Source organism: Hippoglossus stenolepis, chromosome 2 (genome assembly GCF_022539355.2).
Source record: "Hippoglossus stenolepis isolate QCI-W04-F060 chromosome 2, HSTE1.2, whole genome shotgun sequence".
Classification (NCBI taxonomy): Eukaryota; Metazoa; Chordata; class Actinopteri; order Pleuronectiformes; family Pleuronectidae; genus Hippoglossus; species Hippoglossus stenolepis.
This window is the reverse complement of record NC_061484.1, coordinates 19,212,293-19,237,156: the sequence shown is the minus strand read 5'-3', so window position 1 is coordinate 19,237,156 and position 24,864 is coordinate 19,212,293. Positions and strand designations below refer to the sequence as shown.

At 41.0% G+C, this 24,864-nt stretch overlaps 2 protein-coding genes across 4 annotated transcripts; one reads left to right on the top strand and one right to left on the bottom strand.

Moving 5' to 3' along the window:
• Nucleotides 1-3,013: 3,013 nt before the first annotated feature.
• Nucleotides 3,014-4,707, top strand: fabp2 (fatty acid binding protein 2, intestinal). The gene is made up of 4 exons (XM_035179441.2): nt 3,014-3,095; nt 3,491-3,663; nt 4,191-4,298; nt 4,521-4,707. The coding sequence occupies exons 1-4, from the start codon at nt 3,029-3,031 to the stop codon at nt 4,569-4,571; spliced, it is 399 nt and encodes a 132-aa protein (XP_035035332.2). The 5' UTR covers nt 3,014-3,028; the 3' UTR covers nt 4,572-4,707.
• A 1,648-nt stretch (nt 4,708-6,355) lies between these two features.
• usp53b (ubiquitin specific peptidase 53b) lies at nt 6,356-24,632 on the bottom strand. Of its 3 annotated transcripts, none has more exons than XM_035176200.2 (17): nt 24,182-24,632; nt 22,504-22,700; nt 22,039-22,199; nt 20,267-20,359; nt 20,042-20,176; nt 19,164-19,277; nt 18,878-18,960; nt 18,290-18,395; nt 17,156-17,302; nt 16,677-16,826; nt 16,407-16,575; nt 13,990-14,112; nt 13,163-13,883; nt 12,326-12,387; nt 10,490-10,568; nt 9,538-10,358; nt 6,356-9,122 (listed from the first exon to the last, which is right to left on the bottom strand). In XM_035176200.2, the coding sequence occupies exons 2-17, from the start codon at nt 22,595-22,597 to the stop codon at nt 9,070-9,072; spliced, it is 3,111 nt and encodes a 1,036-aa protein (XP_035032091.1). In that variant the 5' UTR covers nt 22,598-22,700; nt 24,182-24,632; the 3' UTR covers nt 6,356-9,069. The 3 variants fall into 3 exon arrangements, with proteins under 3 accessions (XP_035032091.1, XP_035032071.1, XP_035032080.1); XM_035176180.2 differs by having other exon boundaries at nt 6,356-8,686; nt 24,182-24,631; XM_035176189.2 differs by having other exon boundaries at nt 6,356-8,686; nt 22,039-22,193; nt 24,182-24,631.
• Between the last annotated feature and the right edge of the window lie 232 nt (nt 24,633-24,864).

Below are 24,864 nucleotides of genomic sequence, written 5' to 3'. Positions count from 1 at the left end.
AAGTACCTACTGTTAATCAAGTAGAAAAGTTGTGTTTTGTTGTTGTTTTTAAATTTGTGTCTATTTATTTGTACTTTTCCCTAAGTATTATGTTTGAGTACTTCCTTCAGAGTGTAAATCAGAGAACAGCATTAACTTGCACAATGTATATTACTTTGTAAAGTGCTCTCTCTAGTGGACAGTCAGAACATTACCACCATGGTTAAATTCACTGAAGTTCACAAATTATATCATATTGACATAAATGATATAATAATAAAGATATTAAAGACCCTGCAAGTTAGATAATGCACATGGAATAATTAATACATAATGTATTTCATTCCTATTATAGTATCTGGGTGATTTATGGACTGATAACTTGTGTTCATATTTGTCTAATGACTCCATTTTATCTTGTTTCATTTTGCGTTTCTTATTTCCGATCAATTATTTACTCTGTGAGTTTACTGCATCTGAGGGAGGAGGCCAGTACTTTCTGAAAGACACGTTATCACTGACTTGTCTGTGGTCCACATTATCTAATCAGGATGAACTCCTCCTTCCAGGTCTGTAAAACAAAAGGTCGGCTTGAGGTTTATGAACAGTCGATAGTTTATTATAGATTCCACTCTGCTCTTAAACAAGTGAATGGATGCTGATGAGACACTTTTAGATTTGGTTTTTAGATTCTTTTAGATTAAAATACCCTCGTCTGATCTGTGCCAAATTCATTCTGCAGCAGGACAATGACCCCAAACTGACTCGTGAACCCGCTACCTTTGTTTTTTAGTTTCAGAAAGTAAAATTCAACTGCAGTCGTTCACTTTGTATATTTAAATGTCACTTTAGAAGGGTATTGCCTTTTGTCACTATCTTTATAATGTCATATACAAATTAATGTTGATGGGTGCAATCATATTAATTGACTGCTGATATTGTCTGAACACTCATATACGGTCATAAAATCCATGTGAACTTCAACCACTTGAGGTCGTCATAAACATTCTCTGCTTGCTTGTTACCCTTTAAATGGCCTGTTCACCCAAAACTGAACAGAACCTCTTCTCACTTACCCCTGGTGGTTTGTGGCCTTCCAGATAGATTAGGTTTTTATATCTCTGAGATTTTCCGTCGTTTTAAGTGAACAGAATTTAGTTGTTGAAACTTGACATTTAAAAAGTGAAACTGCAGCATCTATTTTTAGAATCAGCGTTCCTGTTTCTTTGGATCAGTCATTGTCAGGCTCTGCTTTGCACCTGTCAATCAATCTAATCCAGGTATGTTAAACCTGTGTTTGAGCAGTCATGTGACGCGGCCCCGCCCCTCAGCTACTTAAAAATAAAGACAGTGAGAAGAATGGTTCAAAAGGTTTTGAGCAATGCATCATCAGTCCATAAGAAGTATAAGTGTCTTCTTTTTATATTGATGTAGTTCTCGATTTTAAAAAGTCAAAAACGGCTCTGGAGTGTGTCAATAACAAAACCAGTTGTATGAAGAATAAAACATCTTTATCCAACACATGACTCTAGAAATGTTGAGACATTTCTTTATCCTGAAAATCCTGAATTGTTTGTCCTTTTCAAATTGAAATTCAAAACAACTTTATTTGTTCCCATCGGGCAATTCAAACTGTCATCGTAACTATATAATATAAATCTGAACATCCGTCCAAAACATTCTGCTTCACACTGTGATACAATACATGATACATCAGTTCTATCAACTCCAGCAGAGCTACTTTGTGACATTAAATAAGATCACGAGCCTCCTGAACTTCTGCTGAAGTAACAAGGTTAAAATATCAAATTGTGCTGCTGCTGTGCTTTCGAGTGACCTGAACGGAACGGAGCCATTATAAATGTCATTGTGGTTTGAGGCTCTGTTTCTGAAATACAACCTTTGAGCCTGAGCCTGCATGAAGAGAAAAGTCTTCATATTACCATTCCAACACCACCATGTCCTCTTACATCATCTCACCTGTAGCGTTACTGCTGACGCCACAACTGGGATCAAACCTTGTGTGATATACTTGTGTTAAAGATTAGCTTCAGGCTCCGCTGCCAATATCCTCACCGCAGTCGTAGTGGAAGCGTCTGCCATTTGATAAGAGGCAGATTCACAGGTGGAGGAGAAGGTCAGGCAACATGGTAAAGATTAGAAGAAACTCAGATAAGAGTGAAATCAACCGCGTTTTATGTTTTAGTCAACCCTTTGTCAGACTCGGTGGGGATATACTTGCTTTTATTCTCTTCAGAGAAATATTCATACGACATTTTTTGACCTTTGGCGTAAGAAAATTTGTTCTTAGATCATTCCTTTGCCCCAAAAAGACTTTAAATAGCCAACAGCCAAACTAAAAATGAAAGACCTTTGACCTTTGTGTTTATCCAGAGAGATAAAAGATGTCATACTCAGTTGAGATAATGGCAAATAATAGCATTTGTTTATTATTAACTTTGAACACTGAAGGTCAATATCCAGATTAAGGTGAAAGGTTTCCAACGCAACACTTTATCAACCAATCCGATCACCGATTGGAAACAATTGCAACAAATACACTAATACTGAGGGAGATAAGGTTCAGTAAAAACTAAATTAAAGGAAAGCAAATGCTTTGTTCACATATATGCTTTGTTTATTTAGTTTGGAGGTAAAGGAGAAAAATGTACACAGAAAAACAGAGTGATTGATGTTAAATTTAGAAATATATTTTGGTTAAATTTCTCATTGTAGCAAATGTCATTACTGACTGCTGTTAATGTGCGAGGACAACCTCCCTCTGCAAACAGGTAGAACAGGTCGACCTATTCAAAAGTACTCATCTGGTTTATTGGGTTATGGCACGGTCCCTCCTTCCCATTCAGAACCATGACATTGCCCAATCGCCTGCGGCTGGTGCTATTGCCTTTGAAAAAGTAAAAAAAAACATGAGCTTTAAACAGCCACATCAGCGTTTGGATAGATGGCGAGATAAGAGGGTGTGTGCTTTAAAAGAGTGAGACACTCCCCGCTGCAGAGTATTTCACCTCAGCCTCTCACCGCCACCATGACCTTCGACGGCTCCTGGAAAATCGAGCGCAACGACAACTATGACAAGTTCATGGAACAAATGGGTGAGGGATGTCACACACCACTGATGATCTGCTGTAGACTGTCAGGGATGTGTTGTTTTTTAAAAGCTGGTTCTTTTTCATTTCTTTGTTTAGTCCTTGTGTAAAAGATTTGACTAAAAACTTGATAAGGCAGCTGATAAAGCACTGTGCACAAGTGCAGCTCCACTGGTTCTGAGTCAGAACTTCATTTATGCAGCAAACTGATAATCATGCATTTTTATCCGTTGACATTTTAAATGTGTGCACTCATAATTTAAGTTATAAATTAATATCTTCTCACCCTCAACAAATACACAAACCTAGGAACATCCCTGTGAGCACAAAAACTGATCCTGACAAACTTCCTCTGGTGGTTCAGAATATATTGAGCATTATTCATGTTGTTCCGTCGACAGGCGTTAACTTGGTGAAGAGGAAGCTGGCCGCTCATGACAACCTCAAGATCCTCATCCAACAGACCGGGGACAAGTTTAATGTCAAGGAGAGCAGCAACTTCCGCACCTTGGAGATAGACTTCACCCTGGGGGTCACGTTCGAGTACAGCCTTGCAGATGGAACTGAACTAACAGTGAGTAAATCTGGTATCTAGTGTTTTCACAGGCGCCTCTTCGTTTATTTGTTAGCAGGATTACATAAAAAACTAGTCAACTGATTTCTAAAACATGCTGGAGGGATGGGGCCTGGGAAGCTTGGATGCAGATTAAGGGGATTTTCTCTTTCTCTAACATTGCAACATGGGGCAATTTGAATTTTTGTAAAAATCATGAAGGAAATAATGCACAGATCTTGATTTTCAAATGTTCAGGACTGTGTTTTATTTAATTTTCCTGCTAAATTTCCTCCATAAGAAGGAGACAATCATGTGAATTCGGGCCTCGGTAGAGATGCTCTACTGAGCCATTGTTTAAATACTCTAAACTTTCCTCTAAACACATATTTCACTTCAACTTTGAACCTTCGAGCTGCAGGAAAGATTTCACCTGTTAGCTGAGAACACCGTTCATACATCAAGGCTTGACCTTGATCGTGGAAACCTTTGTGCCCTGCTGGTTTCCGCCCACTACTCCTGACTGAGCTTCATGTTTCACCCTGCAGGGCTCGTGGACCATGGAGGGAAACACGCTGAAGGGGATTTTCCTCAGGAAGGACAACGGAAAACAGCTGACAACGACCAGGATTGTCCAGGGAGACGAACTCATACAGGTGGGATGATTTACATTCACGCAAATGCCCCTTTGTAAAGCAGTTGTGTGGTGCTGGGATAAGGTTTAGTTGGGATAAAGTTAGCTCAGTATTAGTTATTTGATATTCCAGCTGTAACTCTGACTTAAAAGATGCTGTAGTATGAGTTAAAATACACACTTCAAATGAGGTAAATGTATCAATTATGAAAACACATTATAACTGGACATTTTCCTCCAACAGAGCTACAACTACGAAGGCGTGGACGCAAAGAGGATTTTCAAGAAGGCTTAGAAGAGAAGTGTTTCCCTTCAAGATTACAATCAGTATTGTGTTGAATTATGAATTACTTTCACCAACATGACCTAAAGTGCACTAGACTGAATCTGCCTGTATAGAAAATGACATATTTTGTAATTGCACCATATTTTGATACTTGCAGTAAAGAAGTTCTTCTATATCTGCCTGTTTTCCCCTTTTTTCACTCTGTGTTTGTCAAACTGAGAATCATCGCAGGATGAGAGGATTGTGTGAATTTGAAGGAGACACATGAAAACGAGTTTAGAGTGGTACAATAATTTAAACTTTATTCAACAATGAATAAAAATAAATATATATAATCTACAAAAATATAAAGTGTAGACAGATTTTACACGTCTCTTTTAAATTGGTCTAAAGTTCACACGAGTCGCCAAGTCATTCACTGAAGCACCGGCGACGTCAGGCCGGACTCTAACCACACACAGAGGTACGACAACAGGTGTTTAGGAGTGTTGTACAGTGTAATTAGGCTCTTTGCCCGTATATTTAGCGCAAGATAAAAGATATGGTTTTGATGCAATGCCAACTGTGACGTAGTGTGACACAGGTTAAAAAGACCTGTTGGAAAATGGGCCTATATAGAGAACTGTAAATAAAGCCTTTAACTGAAGGCTGCAGATTGTGGGTGCAAGAGAAAAAAAACCCAAAATCGACGTTCATCTCCAACCGCACACATAAAAAAAACCAAATCAAGCACTGGAAAAAATTAGTTTTGTATGTTAAGGCTCCTTCAGACTTAAAAGCACCAAGCGCCCAGGAGCTGGGATGCACTCGCCTCTCGCTGCCTACGACATATGAAACTTGCCAACTGCTGCTGCATGAGGAGCAAACTGCTGAGTTTGCTGCTTCCAAGTCTGAAAGGGCCAATAGGAGAATTAGACCTGGCACAAAACCACCCTTCAAACACTCCCTCGCACACAGAGGTCACCCGATATGTCACTATCAGCATTGCATATTAAAAAGTTTTGACTTGACATCCTCCGTCACTTTCACTCATCTCCCTCGTTCTGTAAGTGTGGTTTCACTCACACACACACACACGTATGCACGCACACAAAATAAATGTCCCACCGAAAATTTCAAGGCACTCTTGATACAACTGAAGACACAAAGTTCAGAGTGTGAAATAAAAAACTGAAAACAACAAAAGAAAATCTCATTTTCTTTTTTCTTTACAGATACAGAAAACTAAATTAGATAACAAGAAGAATACTGTAAATAAATGATAAAACAAATAGTCACACAACAAACCAGGGAAAACACTTTGCAGGTGAGACAACATTGAGAAAACCCGGTTTATATATTCAACTCAGCTTCATCACGTCCAGTAATTGAACAATTTTGATGTCATTATCTGGAGAATAGATTAGATATCTTGAAGTGATCAGTAAAAATAGAATTATAATCACTACAGCACAATCAAGTCTTTTAAAGGCATGTGTCACTGCGTTTAGTTGAATTCAAATACATTTTCAAATTGCTGAGGTACATTTTATGCCTCTTTTTTCAGAGATTTAAGTGTCAATAAACATGAGATGAAAAATGCAAGATGCTCCCATTTACTTTAGGTGTGATTATTATCCGCAATGTCGGACACAAACATGAAGTATAGTGACTCAGTGTGTGCAGCTGAGAAAGGTTATTGAGAGACAACAATGCAAATAAAATAAACAAAACGAAACACGTGCGTGTATAAATGGCAGGATGTTCAGGAAAAGACTTGGCAATTTAGTGTAGCACAAAAGAAAAGTGAGAAGTTGAAAACACAGATTTCTTTTTAATGTGTATTCTCAGGAATGTCTGATGGACACAATACAAAGCTTAAAAAACACTGAAATGTGCCGTTAACATAATCTCAAAGTAACCGTCAGTGGATGCATAGTTTGTCTCGGACAGTCGTGTTGTTCGCATTATATGTTTGTATTTACAATGGATTCATAAACAACAGAGTATTCAAGCATTAAAAGGTTTCCAAATCAACTGCAGTTACAAAATGACATTTAATGAATTTACTGTATTACAATTAAGTCAAATCAAATAGAATTTCTGTTCGTTGGACTCAGTCCAGTATTTTCATGCTCATGCTCAAGCTGTACACGCAGCTATTAAGACTTCTGTAAAGGCCACATGCAGGTTTTAGAACATTAATCCTATTGACAAGAATATTTGTTGTACGGTCAATAATAATAATAATATCGGATAGGCAAATTACCTATATTGGCATCTTTAGGAAAATACCTGCATTACAGACCTGTTTAAATATTTCTACTTCAACAGGAAGACTGAGAAAATACAATTTGACATCACTGTGAGTTTTAAAAAAAAAGGATTAGAAGGATCGAGGTTCGACTACACAAGTTTACATGATGGTATTTAGTGACGCATAACCTGAGGGCTGTCTCTGAAAGTTCTCTACATATTTATCAGCGATTGGTTGAAATCAACCAATGATTTTTTGTTTCCCAAAGAAATGAACAAATCACTTGAAGAAATGATGAACAAGAATTTTTTGTTTTACAGCCGAGGAGGTGGACTGTCAGGGGTCAGCCGTCGCTCATTCATCAACTAATAAATGTTGTGAAAGAGCTGATAAGTGATAACAGATGAGACAAATAACTAACTAAATCAAAGTGTTGCCACGTCTGTTCCCTGGTGAGCCAAAGCCCTCGATCAGCAGAAAGTCAACGAGCATCTCAGTCTCGCTAATTCAGCCTCCTTTAGTGACACTACCTCCAGTCATCGACTGTAAAGATGGACGACATGACGGCTCCCCAAAAAGTGAAGCCAAAATGTCTTGATCGCCACCTGCTGGCGGGCAGGAGTAGCAGTCACAAACCCTGCCTCCTCCATGTTAGTGGATGGGACATGGATCAAAGTAGAACGTGGCTGCGCGACCCTTGCACCTCAGGATGGATTTTTTTATACACTGCGCATGTTTACCATTGAGGAAAACGAGTAATAACCATGTGTGAGGAAGAGGGAGCTTTAGTGCGTCTCATATCAACTGCATCAGGGCACAATGACCCAGACGGTTAAAGTCGGGCTCGATTAGATTTCTCTCGGCCTCAGACGAGTTCGGAGAGAAAAATGTCGCCTGAGCCAAACTCAAATAACTTTTTCCCTAAAGATGGTTTCTGCCATTTTAGGTAGTTGTTGTTGTTATCACACTGATGTTTGTTTAAATGTACATTTTTTCCAGTAGGTGGTTTTAAATTGTAATTTGATGCTATAAAAATGGGGGTTAAACATCATGATTGACAGCTGAGACAGACTCAGGATTGGTCAAACGCATGTATCGACGAGACCTCGGTGCCGCAGTTCCTTCCTCCATCACCACTGTGCAGATGAGGAAGATGGTTCCACTCGTATCCAGGATATTTTAGCTACATTTCTGGATAGTGGAAGTGGAGACGTGTCATCCATCTTTTTAAACAGTCCATATCTCCAACCCGCTGCTGAAGAGTCAAACCTCGACCGGTAGGTTTTATTTCGTTAAGTAGAATGACATCATATTCTGATGAAGTAAATTCAACAAATCACTTCACGTCATCGTGCTGTGATTTGTTATCACACCTCATACCACAGTACAATCAGTCTAACGGTAGCTCACCATTGCCCCCCCCTGTATCAGTACATCACAGTTCTGCAGCACTTTTGCAGAACTGCTGTAAAAATAAAGAAAAAAACACTTTAAACTTGACATAAAGTGACCAAAAGACTCTTTTTGTGCAAACTGGAAACAGTCTAGATTTTGGTAAAAACTAAAATCTTCTCGCAGCAATGCCGCAGGATAATGGAAGACAATAAATGTGACAGTTGAAAATCCATCACACAATACGTAACAGCTTTTTAGACATTTTTCTTCAGTGACAAGCTTGCATAAATAAAGTCCACTCAGTTTGGAGATGTCACGCTTCAGAACATCTTTCCATTCCCTAAGCTCTTTGGCATCCAGTTAATTCTCAACTGACCACAGTCCATCTTTGTAAACAAAACGTACTGACTTAACACTCATAAAAAACCACGATCGTCCAGTCCTTTGGCCGTCACCGGGTTCCATTTTGCAGTGGGTTTATTGCTATTATGGCCTGTAAAGAGAGATGATGTTTTATACAGGTTTCACACCACAACAGAGAAGACAACGGATTTCTGTCACTTCGAATTCATCAATATCTTTTGGGTAGAAGTGGGTGGTATAAATAAAACCTTCCATTGGGGTAATATACAGTTTTATATTGTGATATAAATGCACAAAGTTCAGAAATAAATTGGAAGCTATTAATGGATTCAAAAGAGTGAACACATATTTGACAAATCAGGTTGTTTTCATTACATTGATGCAGATATCTTATAAAAGTCTAAATCTGCCATATAACAGTCCCTACTGGCCTAAAATATACAAGAGATATATTAAACAACACTGTACAACTTGTATTAAGCAACAGCGCCCTCTACAGCCACATGTGGAGATTCATTCTGTTGGGATATTATGGTCCTCGGCCTCCTGAACCAGAAGAGCTGCCACTGTAATAAATCCACCAAACTCCGTTCAGAATTCATCATATTTCCAAAGTGTCCCACTGAATATTTGAGATAAACACTGGTTTTTAATGATATATATACGTCTTTTAAACTGATCTACAATTCAGCATTACTCTGGACCTGACAATTTAACTATCTCTGCACACTTCTCACAGGAGATCGTACCCGCTCACCAAAGTTACATGAGGAGTGGGAATGAAAGAGGCTCCATTCTCCTTATTCCAAGTCAGTGAACTATCAAATCTGCTGTTTTACATCGTGTTGGTTTAAAGTAATTAGTTAGTTTAAAGTTAGTTTAAAGTAACCGCTGCTACAGTGTAAACAGTTGATAAAATCCCTGAAGTCTGATTTTAAACATCTCACAGTGTATGTGTATATTATACAGGGGGAGGCTTACTTGTTTCAGGTCTGGTTTTTGGCACATCTTGTGAGTGTGTGTCGGGGGGGAGTGTGTGGCTGGTATCTCGGCGCTCCGTCGTAACCACTGTCCGCGGCACCGTGGCTGAGAGGACAAGAGGCCTCTGGTTGTGGTACTTGAGACGGTATGTTTCCGTCATACAGTTATCCACGGTGAAGTATGTTGTGAGAGAAACCTCTTGAGCCGCCGCTGCCTGCTCCGCTCTGCTTACGCCGAGTCTTTCCTCGCTGTCGCATGACGACGGCGTGCTCCTCTCCGGGTCAGAGCCCGACTTGGAGCTTGCATCTGAGAAGGTTCGGAGGCCGGACATGTCGGGCCTCCTGAGAGGACTGACGTAGGACGTGGAGGAAAGACGAGGACTCGGCGGTAAGGGTTCTTGGAGCATCCTCGGGCGAAACGCGGTGTGGCTGGATTCGGCCTGGTGAGGAGAGGTCCGCTGGGAGGGTCGGAGGTGAGGCGACCCCGTAGTGCTGAGCTGACGCTGATTGTTCAGGGGCTCTGCGGTCACATTGCAGGGAGGCTGGTAGGGCAGCGTTATGTGAGGACACTGGGGATCGGAGGCGGCGGCCTCGCTGTTGCTGGAGCGATAAGTACTCTCTCTGTCCTCGGACTCCGAGAGAGCGAGATCGTCGGAGCTGTTCCACTCGGAGCTACTGGTTTTTGTGATGTGCCTCAGGGCTGTACTTTCTCTACAGTTCGTCAGCTCCTGCTCATCACTCGGCCAGCTCTCACCCCCAGTGGAGTCCCGCTCTGAACACACAGCTTTCCTGGAGGTGCCAGACGTGTACTTTGATTTCCGTCTGTGGGGAAAAGTGTTTGTATCAGAAAATGATGGAGTATTATTGAAATACTTGAATACAATGTTCATGTTTTATTCTTGACTCTACGTCTTTCGACAATAGCTAAATAATTGCAAAATAAAGGACACTACCTTGAACCCGGACTGCACTTCAGATGTGAATGTGAAACTTGGTCATGGTTCTTTCCCTGAGGTTTGGCATGATGTTTACCTATAAGATATAAAATAAAGATTTTAAAACATAGTGTAAAAAAGGAGATAGCAGTCCTGTTGGAAAAGTCTTCTCTATTGCGGCATTAACTATTTACATCCTGTAATAACTGGACACTTTATGTATTTTATTTTCAGTATTTAGATTAAAACTTTGCAGAGGATGTATAAAGCACAAAATCATTATTGGGCTCGATAGAATATTGATTAGAAGGTAGAAATCTTGTCCGAAGATAAAAAAAACAACCTCTTTATAACAACAAATAAAAAACATCTGCCTTAAAACAAATTCAGGAAGTGAGAGAAAAACAAGTGTTGAGATTAAACTTGGAGTGTATTATTTTCCCAGAAATGATTCAGATTAATTCAGGATCCTGAGAATAAAGTCAGAATTCTGCTGAATTTTCACTATACCCTTATCCACACACACACACACACACACACACACACACACACACACACACACACACACACACACACACACACACACACACACACACACACACACACACACACACACACACACACACACACACACACACACACACAGACAGACAGAACCTAACCCTAACCCTTAACACATTAAAATATAATGATTAATGTTACAGGGACTTGTTTTCAGACGAGTCCCCATAATGTGACTCTGTAAACAGATTTAAGTCCAGATTTGAGAAGCTGCCGTCCTCTCAGGACAGCAGGTGGCAGTATCAGAGTGGTAACCTCCCTGGACCCTCTCACAGCTGGATGAACCAGTGATCGTGCTCACCCCTCGTGCACCAGCACAGCGAGAGGCAGTGTGGTGCCGAATTCCTTCCCTTTAAAAATAGATGTGTTATTTTTTTCTTTGCTGTTGCCCTGGAGAGGTCCATGCAAGGATAAAAGCTTTAGCTGTTGGTTGGAGACACAGGCTCTCTCTACACACACACACACACACACACACACACACACACACACACACACGCACACACACACACACACACACACACACACACACACACACACACACACACACACACACACACACACACACACACACACACACACACGACTGGGTATCAAGTGCAGCGGACTTAAAGAACGACATGAAACAGAGAAGATATTTATGACAATGCCAGCAGCCACGTCCAGCTGTGCTATCTGAATGAGTTTTTGTGCGATTACGGCGCTGACTTGGTGAAGAGGTTAAATAAACCAGGCCGAGTTCAGAAATCAACTCAGACAATCAAACCTCAGTTACTCTCACACTATCAGCAGAAGAGGCAGATCCCACTTCAGCAAACAGATAACGACAAATACAAATAACAACATAAATACATAGAAGGAGGAAAACAAAACGAGAGTTGTGCATAAATACTTAACCTATTGTGGTTAACCAAGTGTGTGTGTGTATCCTGTTCTTGAACTTGAGCTGAACATTCACACGTTCTTCAATTCTCTAAATCCTGTTTTAATTTGAATTTATCTTCATCTTACTTGTTGTTGGTGTCTCAGTTCATCATTTTCCTTCGTTTACGGCCCATCGTCTTTCTTTGTGTTTTTATGTGAGATCGATGTGAACTTTGTTGCAAACAGTTTTCAAGACAGTGTCAGGCCACAATATGATGTAAACTAAATTTACCCAACTAATTACAATCTTAAAATACTACTTATAATAAGTTAAAACTGGTTGTGGTCATTTCACATATTGCTTGAAATACCAGCTAAGATTTTAACTCTTCTCATAAAACCTATCGCAGCTCTTTAAGAACTGGAACTCACCGTTGTGTGAAGGTGACGACGCTGTACTTGACTTTGCATCGTCTCCTTTCTGATGCAGCAGGCTGGAAATAAAAAGGCTAAAATTATTCCAAACATTTCTCAAGCAGATTTTATAATTAGCACAGCCTCAAAAAATACTAAACATAGACCCATGAAAAACACTAAAATAAATTCACACTAAGCATTAAAGAAGGCTTTAAATTAAAACAGCTTTATATCTTGATATAATAATTTGAATACATATAATTAAATATATACAACAGCATTAAAACTTTATATCATATTACACAATTTTACTGTTTGTAGTTTGTATCTCAATATATCATAAAGTGTTCATTATATTAATTTGTAATGAGAAGTTGCAATTTACTTTTCGACCACAATCTCAAGAATTAAGGTTTGGTAATATATTTCAGCTTGTGTCATCTTCCCAATTGATATTACACAAACTACTTGAAAGGTAATGTCAGTGTTTTATTGTCATCCAGTTTTACCAGAGTTTCCAAGGAAATCTAAAGTATTTCTGAGTGAGGATGAGATCAAAATAGCAAGATGGAAACTATATCCTTCCTTCACTTACATTAAATCAGTTTCATTGTTGCCATATGGAAGGGTCGTGACTAATTACTGGATGAAAAACATTATTTAAAGGACATGTATTTCAGATCCAGAGTTACTCTTTGACTTTTTTCCAATGAATTAAAGTGTTTACATGGAAATAGGCCGTGAGCACAACAGTAGGTCTCTGCCGATCCAGCACTGACTCAATCAGAGTTGTATTCAGTTACCTTATAATATTCTTACTTTTATGTTACATGTGATGTCTTTGTTTCTTACCTTTGCAGCTGTGCCTCTGGTGTTGATCTCTGGTCTTTAACAGCAAAGCCATCGACCCCCGGTGAGTCCGGGTTGGTGGAGCCACTGCTGAGTCTGTCGCTGCTCTCGTAGCCGGACTCCGTCCTCTGAATGATCCAGGTGTCGCTCCGCAGCAGCGTCTTGGGGCCGCCTGTAAGCCGGCCGCCCCTCTGCTGGTTGGCCCTGCTCTCCGACTCTACGGAGCTGTGGCTCTCGGTCTCGTGCCTCTGCTCGTCCTCGTAGATGGTCATCAAACACTTCTGCTGCTTCCGATCTTCTCTGGTTCGTACAAATTCCCTCTCGCGGTCTCGACTGGGTTCGGCGTGCACCCTTTCCTGGGAGGGCCTGCCGCGCCGTGGGCTGTCCTGCTGCTGTTGCCGGCGCTGCTCCAGCTCGTTCAGCACGGTGTCCACGTTTAACACCTCCCGTATGGGTCTCCAAGTGGACTTGGATTTGTTGCGGCCTCCTCCACCTCCCCCTCTGTCCCACTGCTCCTGGCAGCCCTCCTGATCGTAGCGACTCGGGGAGGGGTTGTTTTTCTGCCCCCCGCCCTGCGTACCCACAGATTGTCCTCGAGGCTCCTGGGACCCTCTGCTCGAATGGTTTGATGACTTCTCAGTGCGTTGGTGGCTTTTGGATTTGTGGTCTGCAGAAGGCCTCAGTCCGTTCTCTGGAGGGGATGAAGATGTCGTGTGTGGCGTCTCTACACAAAGTGAACACAGATCATTTGGATTAATACAATTTCATACATGTTGTGACGTACAGCAGGTGTATGTCTTTGTTTTTGCCTCTTTAATATCACAGTGCACCTTTGTGTTGCGACGGATCCGTTCTCCGATGCCCTCGGTCCTTTCTTGAGGTTTCACCAGGCCTCTGTAGATTCTCCATGAAAGGTTCCTGGTATTTTTTAGGGCTGCCGAGGGGATGTTTCACTAAAGGATAAAAAAATAAGTAAAATCAACAGACTTGTGATTTATTTTTTTGCATTTTAAATGTTTTACTGCTGACATCAGTGAACCAGGTCATGAATAATGATGATAAATTCTCATAACCTGCATAAAACATCATGAAACTTAAAAGAAGAACCAGTTTGTGATATTTGGCAGATTTTCCTCTTTTCCATCTCTGCTAAAGATATTTCTACGAGTGAGCTTTTTCAGGACTTGGGCTCTGAATTCATTTAGAACTTTCTTTTAATCCTGGCTCTGATCCTACTGACTATTCTAATAATGAAAAATATTTTATTTTACTTTGTTTTGTTTTACCCTGCCCTAATATTGTGAGGTGTTCAAACCACTTTTAATTATTTCCTGTTGTTTGCCTTCAATTCTTCATTTTTATGCCTCTGCCATCTTGTTTTCAGTTTGTCCTTGTGAACACCAGATCTCAAGAATACCTTGAGGGAATTTCTTCAAATTTGGCACATACGCTCAGTTGGACTCAAAGATGAACTGATTACATTTTTGTGGTTAATGGTTAAGTCACTGTGACCTCACGAACATATTTTTACCTTGTGAACGTGATATCTCAGGATCACCTGCAGGGAATTTCTTCAAATTTATGACATATGTAAGTAATTTTGACTCTCTGACCTTTGACCACTTTCAGACGGCCCTGCAACTTGTTCTGGGTTAAAATAAAGTCATAGTGTGTGATGCACTGCTTGACAAACCTACACGACATTTCCGACTCTACATTTTAAACTCATCTGTACTGACTCTTCCTCATTACACATTCAGCGCAACTAAAACCGACGTGAAAGGTCACTGTGAGAAACTGTGAGAAACTGAGCTGCAGCGGAAATCTGCCTCCCTATCAGCACATTTATCTAACAGCTGCCACCTTCACCTTTATAACTCAACTCCTCCTTTCTGCACATTAGTTAGTTGGACCACTTTTTTTGCAGCATTGTTGTCTTCTTTGTGTTTTTATGCAATTAGAGCTGTATTTTGTTAAGATCAACATTGAAAAAAATTATCTGACGACATAATAAACAGATGACAAGAAAAGGAAATGATGTCTGAGGCCTCTCTGAAATATGAGGCATATAAATACATAATGCTGTGTGCCTGTGCACGGCTGCTGCATGTTGCAACAGCAGTGAGTAAGCTGTAGCATTATGGATTACAGAGCCTAATGCTGACATTTACGTAGTTCTACTGAAAAAGGATACTACAGCACATTGGACTTACACAACTACCACATAATTCCCCCCCCCCCCCACACCACACACCACACACACACACACACACACACACACACACACACACTTCATAATGTTGCCGGAAGTTATACAGAAACTCTCAAGCTAGAAATATCAGTACAGTAAAATACTGCAGGGAAAGTTGTAAAACTCAGTACTAATAGTAAGTAAGAAAAACTCCTACCACTATATACTGCAGGACAAATTTACAATATTTCAGTAAACCTTAATTAAAATAATTTACCAAAGAGGACAACGGAAAATAATGAAAATAGTACATGTAAGGTTTCAATCTGAACCATGTTTGACTCTGAAAAAAAATAAAAATATCATTTACTTACATTTATTTTCATAAAAACAAGAATCCTGTCCCATGCCAGTCAAAGTGTTTGGCCACCTCACTAAAGCAAAACAATCCATCTAAGCGGGCAAAGGCACCATTGCCAAAAAACAAACCCACGCAGATAAATTAATGGAGGCAAACATCGGAAATGTCTAGGGGAGGAGTGAGAAGTACGGAGCGGCAGCATGAGCGAGCTTGGCCCCGGGAGCAGGGATTAGGGAGGGAGGCGTGGGTGGTAATCTGCGTGCAACCGAGGCATCATCCTCATGTCAAGTTCAAGCCAGCACACAGGGCAGGACAATCTTTCTGCCCGAGGTTTAACAGCGCTCTCCCTCTCCCTCCCTCCCTCTCTCTCCCTCTCTCCCTCTCTCTCTCTCTCTCTCTCTCTCTCTCTCTCTCTCTCTCTCTCTCCCTCTCCCTCCCTCCCTCTCTCTCCCTCCCTCCCTCCCTCTCTCTCTCCCCAGAGGCAAATAAAGAAAACCTTTCTTGAATCTCCATTTGGATTGTTTAACATCAATTTAACCTCAAGTGATCTGTTGTTAAATTCACCTTCCATTGATTTAGTGTTAGATGTCCCAGTAATGATTTAAAGGTCCCTGCTATCCAGACAGGTGCTTTTATCTGTCACATTGTTTGATACAGTAAAAAAGGACATGCTGATATCTGAAGGATTTTCTTACCTGTCGCGTCACCATTTACTTGGCCTTTGTAGCGGGGACACATTGTGGTTTGTCTCGGTGCGTCTTCATTGGACACTGGACTTCCCTCAGGATTAGTGTAAAACAAGAGAAGAGGCTGGAAATGTCCCCTGATGCATTTAGAGGCCACGTCTTTCCATTTGGATCCGATCTAGAGGGAAAGACGAGTGTGATTTCAGAGCATGTGACCGACAGTGACAGGTAGTCGACATTTGAACCGGGCTAAAGCAGATTAATAGCAGGGTTCCTAACCTCCTTTACAGTAGCATCATCAAAAAACATCCATTTTGAAGATTTGGTGTGATAGGCAAAAGCTGAGTAATGTTTACTCGAAAAACAGATCATCCCCACCAGATGTAGCTCGCTCCGTTTGGCATTTTCATCAGTGACGCGGTTGAAAAGCTGAAAGAGAGCAAATTGAAGTTTGATCTCTGCATATTTCTCTCTGGCAGATGCTAAATCCTATGAGAATATAATTTGTGTGTGTGGTTTTGATAGCCGGTTTTTTTTAAGGATTACAGCACACTGACCTTCATTTCTCGTATATTAGAACCAAACTGTGATCAGTGTAATTTTGTGGATATGTGATTTATTTAATTTTTTTTCCAGATAAAACAGGCAGGTTGTTCTGTGCAGAACAAAGTGACGATGGATAAAGATGTTGAACATGATGAATTCTTATTTGTCATCTGGTGCTTACAAGCAGCACACGAGGTCTGAAGGCCTCTTACCCCACACAGGTTCAAACGTGGGCCAAGCGACCGGATGACATCGTCCGTGAGATCCGACTGCTCGGCGTCCCACACGAATCCTATGGTCACGATCTCTGGACAGTTCATGAGCACACGGCGGATCTTGATGCTCTGACCACAGTCACTCTGCAAAACGTGAAGAACTAGAATTACCTCCCTGTGGTTGTATGCCTCCGCCAACCAGTGCAGTTTCTGTCGACGTGCGTTTATTTCCAGTCTCACCGTGAACCTTGACTTTTGACCACTTTAATTTGACCAGTCGGCCTAAGTGAACATTTGTGCAAAGGATTCTCTTGAGGCCCCTTTATGATAACACGTTCATGAGGCAAAACAGTGTTTGTGAGGTCACAGTGACCTTGACCTTTGACCTCCAAAATCAACTCAGATCATTTGTTTAAAAACAAAACATAAGATGTCATTATGTTAATAAAATGTTTGTTTTTCACTTGTGACTGAGCTGAGATTAGTGGTTCACCTGCTTCTTGTGTGCTAGGCTGAGCAAACACGATTGAAAACACTGTGAGGAGAGAAAATTTGTGGTTTTATCTCTTTTTCTCTTTCTCTCGCTCTCTCTCATGTGACTCATTACTTCAAACTCCCCAAATCAGGGCTATCGCTCAGATGGAGCAGAGCCAGTTATTATTATTATCTGCATATTAGTGTCATTACAGTTAGTGTCACATTTCTGGAGGAATAATAGGTTTTGTAGGAAACAGAGAAGTCAGCTTCACCACAGGGATGCAGAGTGAAGAGGAAGACAGTGGCAGCAAATACAGATGAGAGAAAACACAGTGAAGCTCTGACTGCTATTTATATCCTAACACTAGTCTGGCACCATCTCCTTCCGGCTGCTTCAAGTGCAGTGTGACAGCGGAGAGCACACAGTGTACTCTGCACACTCACAGGAATATTTCTCTCCGTGGTTCTGTTTTACAGTATCATGCGAACCGATCAGCTGCGTGGCTGTTTTATGAATTCACAGCTGCCTGTATCCAGTCGGAGGTTAAATTCTGATCAGATGTTTTGGACAGAACAGGTTCAAGTTCACCACAAGATTTGTTCCTTTATCAATAAAAAACACATTATTAAAATGCATGATGCTAAAGGACATACCGGGCAGCTGCGGAGGTCCCCTGTGTTGTTTGCTGCCTGCAGCAATTCTCCAAACATGTCGGACCTGAGCCGCTCGTTCTTACCCAACATTCGATCAACCTGTTGGCTGCACGGAATAAAAATAACAGAAAAACTATAAATATTATCAAAATATTTTTGAAAAACACCTAACCAAAGCCAACTGATATTTGAGCCTGATAAATGATACTTAGCCTTTCAGAGATAAATCAGAATCTGTATACATGTTTGCCAATATGCAGCAATATGAAAGCTTCTATTTTACAGAATTAACAATGAAAAAAAATAAACATTAAAGCAATTATGTTTATTTTCTTAATTTGAGTTTTATATTCGGAAGCATTTGTGTTTTCTTTGCTTCATGCTTCGTGGCCTCTTGATTGTGTTCACCACTACAAATTAATGCAATCAAATACAACAGATCTGTCTCCAGTTCTAAATTTAGGAAGATTATAAAGCTCAGTTTTTTGTTCACATTACATGTCTTTTTAATATTCTTTAAGATTATTATAATTGTAATCAAATCATTTTGTATGATCCTTGATACTGAAATTAGTATAAGTTACTCACCATAAAGAAGTGGTTGAGACATAATGTACAAATTCTGTGAACGGGTGTGGATCTGAAGATGCACCACAACAGCGACACACAAACTGTAAAAAAAACACAAAATCTATGATTATATTTTATACTTACATCTGAGTAAGTTGTCATGTGCATTAAGAAATAAAAATGAAAACAGCTTGTTAGAGCAGCTGTAGGAGTCTATCTCCATTAATATCTACCTTAGTACATTCCTGCACTATTTTATCATTTAACAAATAAAATGACGAACAGCTCAGAAAATGTTATTTACCTGCTCATAAAGCATCATTGCAAACTTCTGATGTGTGATGCAGGATTTGGATGAACAAGCATCAGTCGCTGTGTCTGAAACGATGTGTAAATGGATTCGCTCCAGGATGTTTTCCTAAAGGATGACAAGAAACAAAAGAGCCAATATGGCCGACGTGCAAACACACATGAAACACAGCACTACTGCACAGTTAGAAACACAGAGATTAAAGGATTGTGTCCATCTACACCCTCAAAATTCAGTGTGTTTCCTTACAAACCTAATGAACCAGTCGTGGTCTAGAGCCTGACTCATATGGATATTTGGGGGCCGATATAAATACCGATATTAGGGAGTGAGAAAATACAAATACTGAGATATAAGCAGATTTAAAAAAAATCTTTTGCAATGACTTCTATGACGTCAACTCTAATTTAACTACCTATATATATATATATATAAATAATAATTGCATTATGCAAAGTTTTTATATGGGTTCATATAGCAAACCAAACCACAGATACCGATATTTCTGTGCAAGGCTCATATCAGCAGATTTTATCGGCCAACAAATACATATAAGTCAGGTTCTACTGAGGTCTCCTCCTCTTTTCCCCAACTACCTGCACACCTAAACAAATAAAGGAATTGTAGATGCTCTAGGATCTATACAGACACAAAAACAAACATCCTAACAGGGCTTCAATATGTAACAAAAAAAAACAAGAGGCCAAACTGCACCTTTACATACGGTAGATAAAGCGTACACAGAGCGGAGGTATTTTGTCAGTGGCTTCTGCTTCCTTATACCTTCAGTGTCACAGAGGAGGAAGCACCACAACATTATTGAACACACAGTAACTGTGGAAATGTCTTATTGCGATTGAGTGTCTACTTACGAAGCACTCAGCAGCATCGTCCATCAGGCCCAGCTGGAAGCGCTGCTCGTCCTTAAAGGTTTCAGCTAGGGCGTTCCGCAGGCTGTCGGAGGGAAGCACGCGCTCTCGGCTCTGTTGAAACTGGCTGAATATACTCTGAAAAAAAACAAAAAACAATGATAACTGTTTAAACTATCCCTGATTACCAAGATTAGGGCTGTGTTTAAAGAAATTGAAGCTACAAACCTTTAGAGCACAGAAGATGCAGCCATCCCCCAGACAAAAGTGACCCGAGAGCTGCCTCAGACTTCTCCTGAAAATGTCCAGCTGCCAAAGCACCTGTGAAGAATCAACAGCAGCAGAACTTATTCAAGGGATTCAGACGCTCAAACTGTGGGGACAGATCAGAACGTTTTTTTATTTTAACCTGCAATTTAATGCCTTTTTACATTTACTTCCACCAAGTAGGTCCAGTTTTTTTATCCCAGTCAGAGTTTTTTTTTTCTCATCCTTCAGCAGGATCACTCACGAGGATGGGACATGAGCCAAGAAAGAACCCAGTAAATTTTGATGCAGGATTTTTTATCACCTTCTTTAACATTGTGAGATGGATAGATTTTTTATATTATCTCCAATTTCCCATGGTTTAATTCATGGATCTAGAATGGATGAAAACTAGAATTAACGCACTGTGGTAGTATGCCTCCGCCAACCAGCGCAGTTTCCGTCTACATATTTAATATATTCCACAACAAAGTTTCTTTTTTCCAGATTCATATACTGTATGTGTTTATGAATTTACCCCAGTTCATCTTTGAGTCTAAGTGAATGTTTTTACCAAATTTGAAGACATTCCCTCAAACTGATCTTATGATATCACGATAAGGAAAACACATTTTGTGAGGCCGCTGTCACCTTGACCTTTGACCTTTGGCAACCAGTCAGTTAATGCTTCCAGTCCAAGTGAATGTTTGTGCCAAATGGGAAAGGATTCCTTCACGGTCTTCCAGACATATCACATTCAAAAGGCAAAAAATTTGCTTTGTGAGGCCAGCGTGACCTTTGACCACCAAAATCTAATCAGTTCATTCCTGAGTCCAAGACAATGTCTGAACCAAATTTGAAGACATTCCCTGAAGGCGTTCTTGAGATATCATGTTCAAGAGAATGGGACAGACGGACGGACGGACAACCTGAAAACATGATGCCTCCGGCCGCTGGCTGCATAACTAACAGGCACGTTTAGAGGACTGATATCTGTGCATGTGTGCGATTTGGTGTGTGTCAGTCTTGGCTGAGGTAAGTGCTTTGCTGAATCTCAGTCTAGTTAAAAATTTGAAGAAACATACGGGAGTTGACTGAGAGAAATATGAATAAAACATCAGTTAACATTGGTAGGATTCTTTCTATATAGTTGTTTCTCACAAAATGTTGAGATAATATTTCCCAATATGTTTGTCGACAGAATGGGATTTGTGTTTGTATGCGGTAGTTTGTTACTGAGTTGGTTTTGGGGCCCACTTCTGCCCTCTAGAGGCATTTTATCCTGCTTTCATTGCAGTGTTTAAAACTAAAATTGCAAAATAAGAGAGGGCATATGTTAGAAGGAGAATTTAATGTTTGTTAATCTCCGTCAAGCAGGTTATGTTTTCACCCGTTTGTTTGTTTGTTTGTCAGCAGGATTACGCAGAAACTACTGAACAGATTTCCATGAAACAGGAAGGATGGAACATGAATTAACCCTAACCCTTTTTTCCTTTTTCTTCAACCCTGTGAAATAGGTTATTTATTTATTTTTTTACATTTTCTCTGAAATCCCAGAGAATATTTCGTGGATCTTGATGAAAACGATCAACCATATTTCGGGGACTTATATCTACGAGTGTGTGAAATTGGGTCATGGTGCAGCATGAGTGAATTTAAGGGGACTGTTGGGCCTCAGTGAAGATATGTGCTCTACTGAGTGCCATTCTAAGTATTTATTAAGTCATTGAGAGTTAATGGAAAGTGGTTCTCACCTGAACAGCGCTGTTTAGGAAGCAGCTATTCTGCCCGGGCTCGTTCAGCAGGCCTTTGGTGAGCGCGAGTGACAGCATGCTCCCAGGCTGGTAGGACTTTTTCAGGCCCCCTCCGGGTTTTTTGAACATCTTCACCCAGGCCATGGAGTTAGAGCCTGCAACTGATGAACACAATCCTCAGTGGTCCACATACAGGTTGTCTGGTTGTGTTTTTAAAGAAATTTACATCCGATATATGACCTAAAAACATATAATAAATTGCGGTTGTTTTCATCGCAACAATATGTTTTAATTCAAATGTAAACTAACTTAAAGAAAACTAGTGATCAACATATTCAATCCTGTAAAATAACTAGATCTGGATAAATAAATTAATAAATAAGTTCATCTTGGACCCAGTTTTCATTACGTCATTATTCCAAAATCAATGTTTTGGTCACATGACAGTCGAGTTGTGTCATCTACCTTCTCCAGAGTTGGAGGGAGACTTGCTGCAGCCGGACATACTGGGAGGTGGGAGCTGGTGTGTCGGTCTGGCCACGGGCTCCAACCATTTCATCCCCACGCGCCTCCGGAGCGGTTGGTGGAAAGCATCGTCGGGATCAGCCACAGGGCAGCTTCAGCCGTGTGCTGCTGGACATCGAATGGCGACTGGTAAGAGTCTGTGGGTGGAGCAGAGGAAGAGGTTAACCACCGCCCGCTGCACTCAGTGAAGTCTGAGGTGCAGCTTAAAGCATGAAGAGCAGAGTAATGCTTCAGAGGTGCAGAGGCCTTTTACTGCATCTGAACATAAACAAAAAGAAAAAACACAAACACGAGTTCAATGAAAGGTTGTTCCTCAGTGAAACAGCTGCTGAATGTAGCATTTGCAAACTCCATGGACATTGCATTGTTCATTCGCAAACCATTAATTCTAAATACAGTATCTCTGCTCAGAAACATAAGACCTGAGCGGAGTTCTGCACCTCCTCCATGATCTGCATCCTTCACAACCCTCCACAGTCTGATGCAAGAACACAACAACATTTTAACTGTTTTTAATACTTTACACATGCTCATAGAAAAGAAAAGATAACCCCTGTTCAACTTTTAACACGTAAATATATCCAGATATTGTTGGACTTGTTATATTTGTGCTCGACGCAGCCACTGCTTGAATAATAATGGAACGGGCAGTGTTGCAATATATTCAAACACATTTCAACCATTATAATATAACTATAATACTAGCTTACAATATGTTTATGAATGAAAGGTTTCAATACTATTTTAATAAAAACCTAAAATGGTGCCACATTGCTTAAATTCCAATTTGCAAGAATGGTGCACGATTTGTCTTTGCTCTGGAACGCTTTATTTTCTTGTGGGTATGATAATGATGTGACATTATAATACGTAGTTAGAGGGCTCATAAATAAACAGTTGTTGGTCTTATTTGAAATTCATTGTTTGCTCCATTCAATTTTAAACTCCATTATTCAGTCCACAACAAAACAAAGAGGCTCAACCCAACGGCAAAAAAACAATCTGAACAACAGAACTGAAGCTCTGATGCTGTTTTGCTTTGTTTACATTTGTAATGATTTGACAAATTTGTATTTTCCATAATGATGAGATGAGAAATAAAAAATATTTCAACATGATGTCAAACTTTTAAAGGCATGTGCTGTTTTGTATATATATATGAATATAATCCCACTCACTTTTGGAACACACTATCACGCGTTACATGAATATTCTTCCACATATTCAAAGCCTGTGTCGGTGCCATGTGTTTGTGCACCAGCCTCTCTGACACCATGTGATTCAGGCCTGTGACACAAACACCATCTCTGCCGTGTGGGGTTCATGGAGAGGACATAAATCCTTTATTGACCGGGCCTTTTACAACCACCCTGTGTTTTCCTGCCTGGTTCATCAGGAGCTTCGACGAGCGCGCTCCCACCGCAGCAGCCGCAGCCGCAGCCGCAGCAGCAGCAGCAGCAGCAGCCGCAGCAGCAGCAGCCAGGGCTCCACCAGCCCCACGGTGAACTGTGCATGTGGGAACTGCGCCCGGTTCAGCCACTGTAGCGCAGATATGCCGCAACTCGCACGCAGACCTCTGGGTGTAAAATAAAAAAAAACAAGCGCTGTGCAGACTCACCTCTCGGAGGAGCGGAGACCTCGAGCTTGGGGGCGCAGCGCGGCGCAGCTGTCAACGCGCAGATCCCGGCACCTCTGCCCGAAACCTGCGAACAAAACCCGGCTCGAGATGACTGCAGACACGTCCCGACGCATGTAACGCACTATCTGCCACGGTGCAGCACTCAGCCCCTGCAACACGCGCACAGGGCGCACACACAGCCCGAGCCCGCGTCCGACGATGGCACCGCGCAGATCCCGTCGGGACAACGATGCTCGGATGGAGATTCGTCCCGGATCTTTTCCTTTTCTGCCACGAGCGTCTGCAGCTGACGGCCCGAGCCCGAGTGTCCGACGCGGATTAGTGATGTTTTGAGACTTGAGAGGTCAAACTCCGCCCCTAGTGTCGCCTCAAGCGCACTGCCGCTGTACTGCAGTCCTCGGTCTCCCTGCGTGGAGAACTGCGCGCTGGCGGAAGGTCAGACTTCCAACTTGTCATCATGATGAGAGGAGACATCACATGACCGCGCTGGTTTCATAACAGCCCGATTTCAAAAGCCTGCTGGATTTTTTTATTTTTCTCTCTAAATGTCAAAAGGCACAACAGGAAACCGTTTGATGTTTGGACTCGGTCTGTAAATATGCCACAATCGCCTTTAGGAGCCTCGCTGCACAAAGAGGCAGCCGCTTATTATTTCTTCCAAG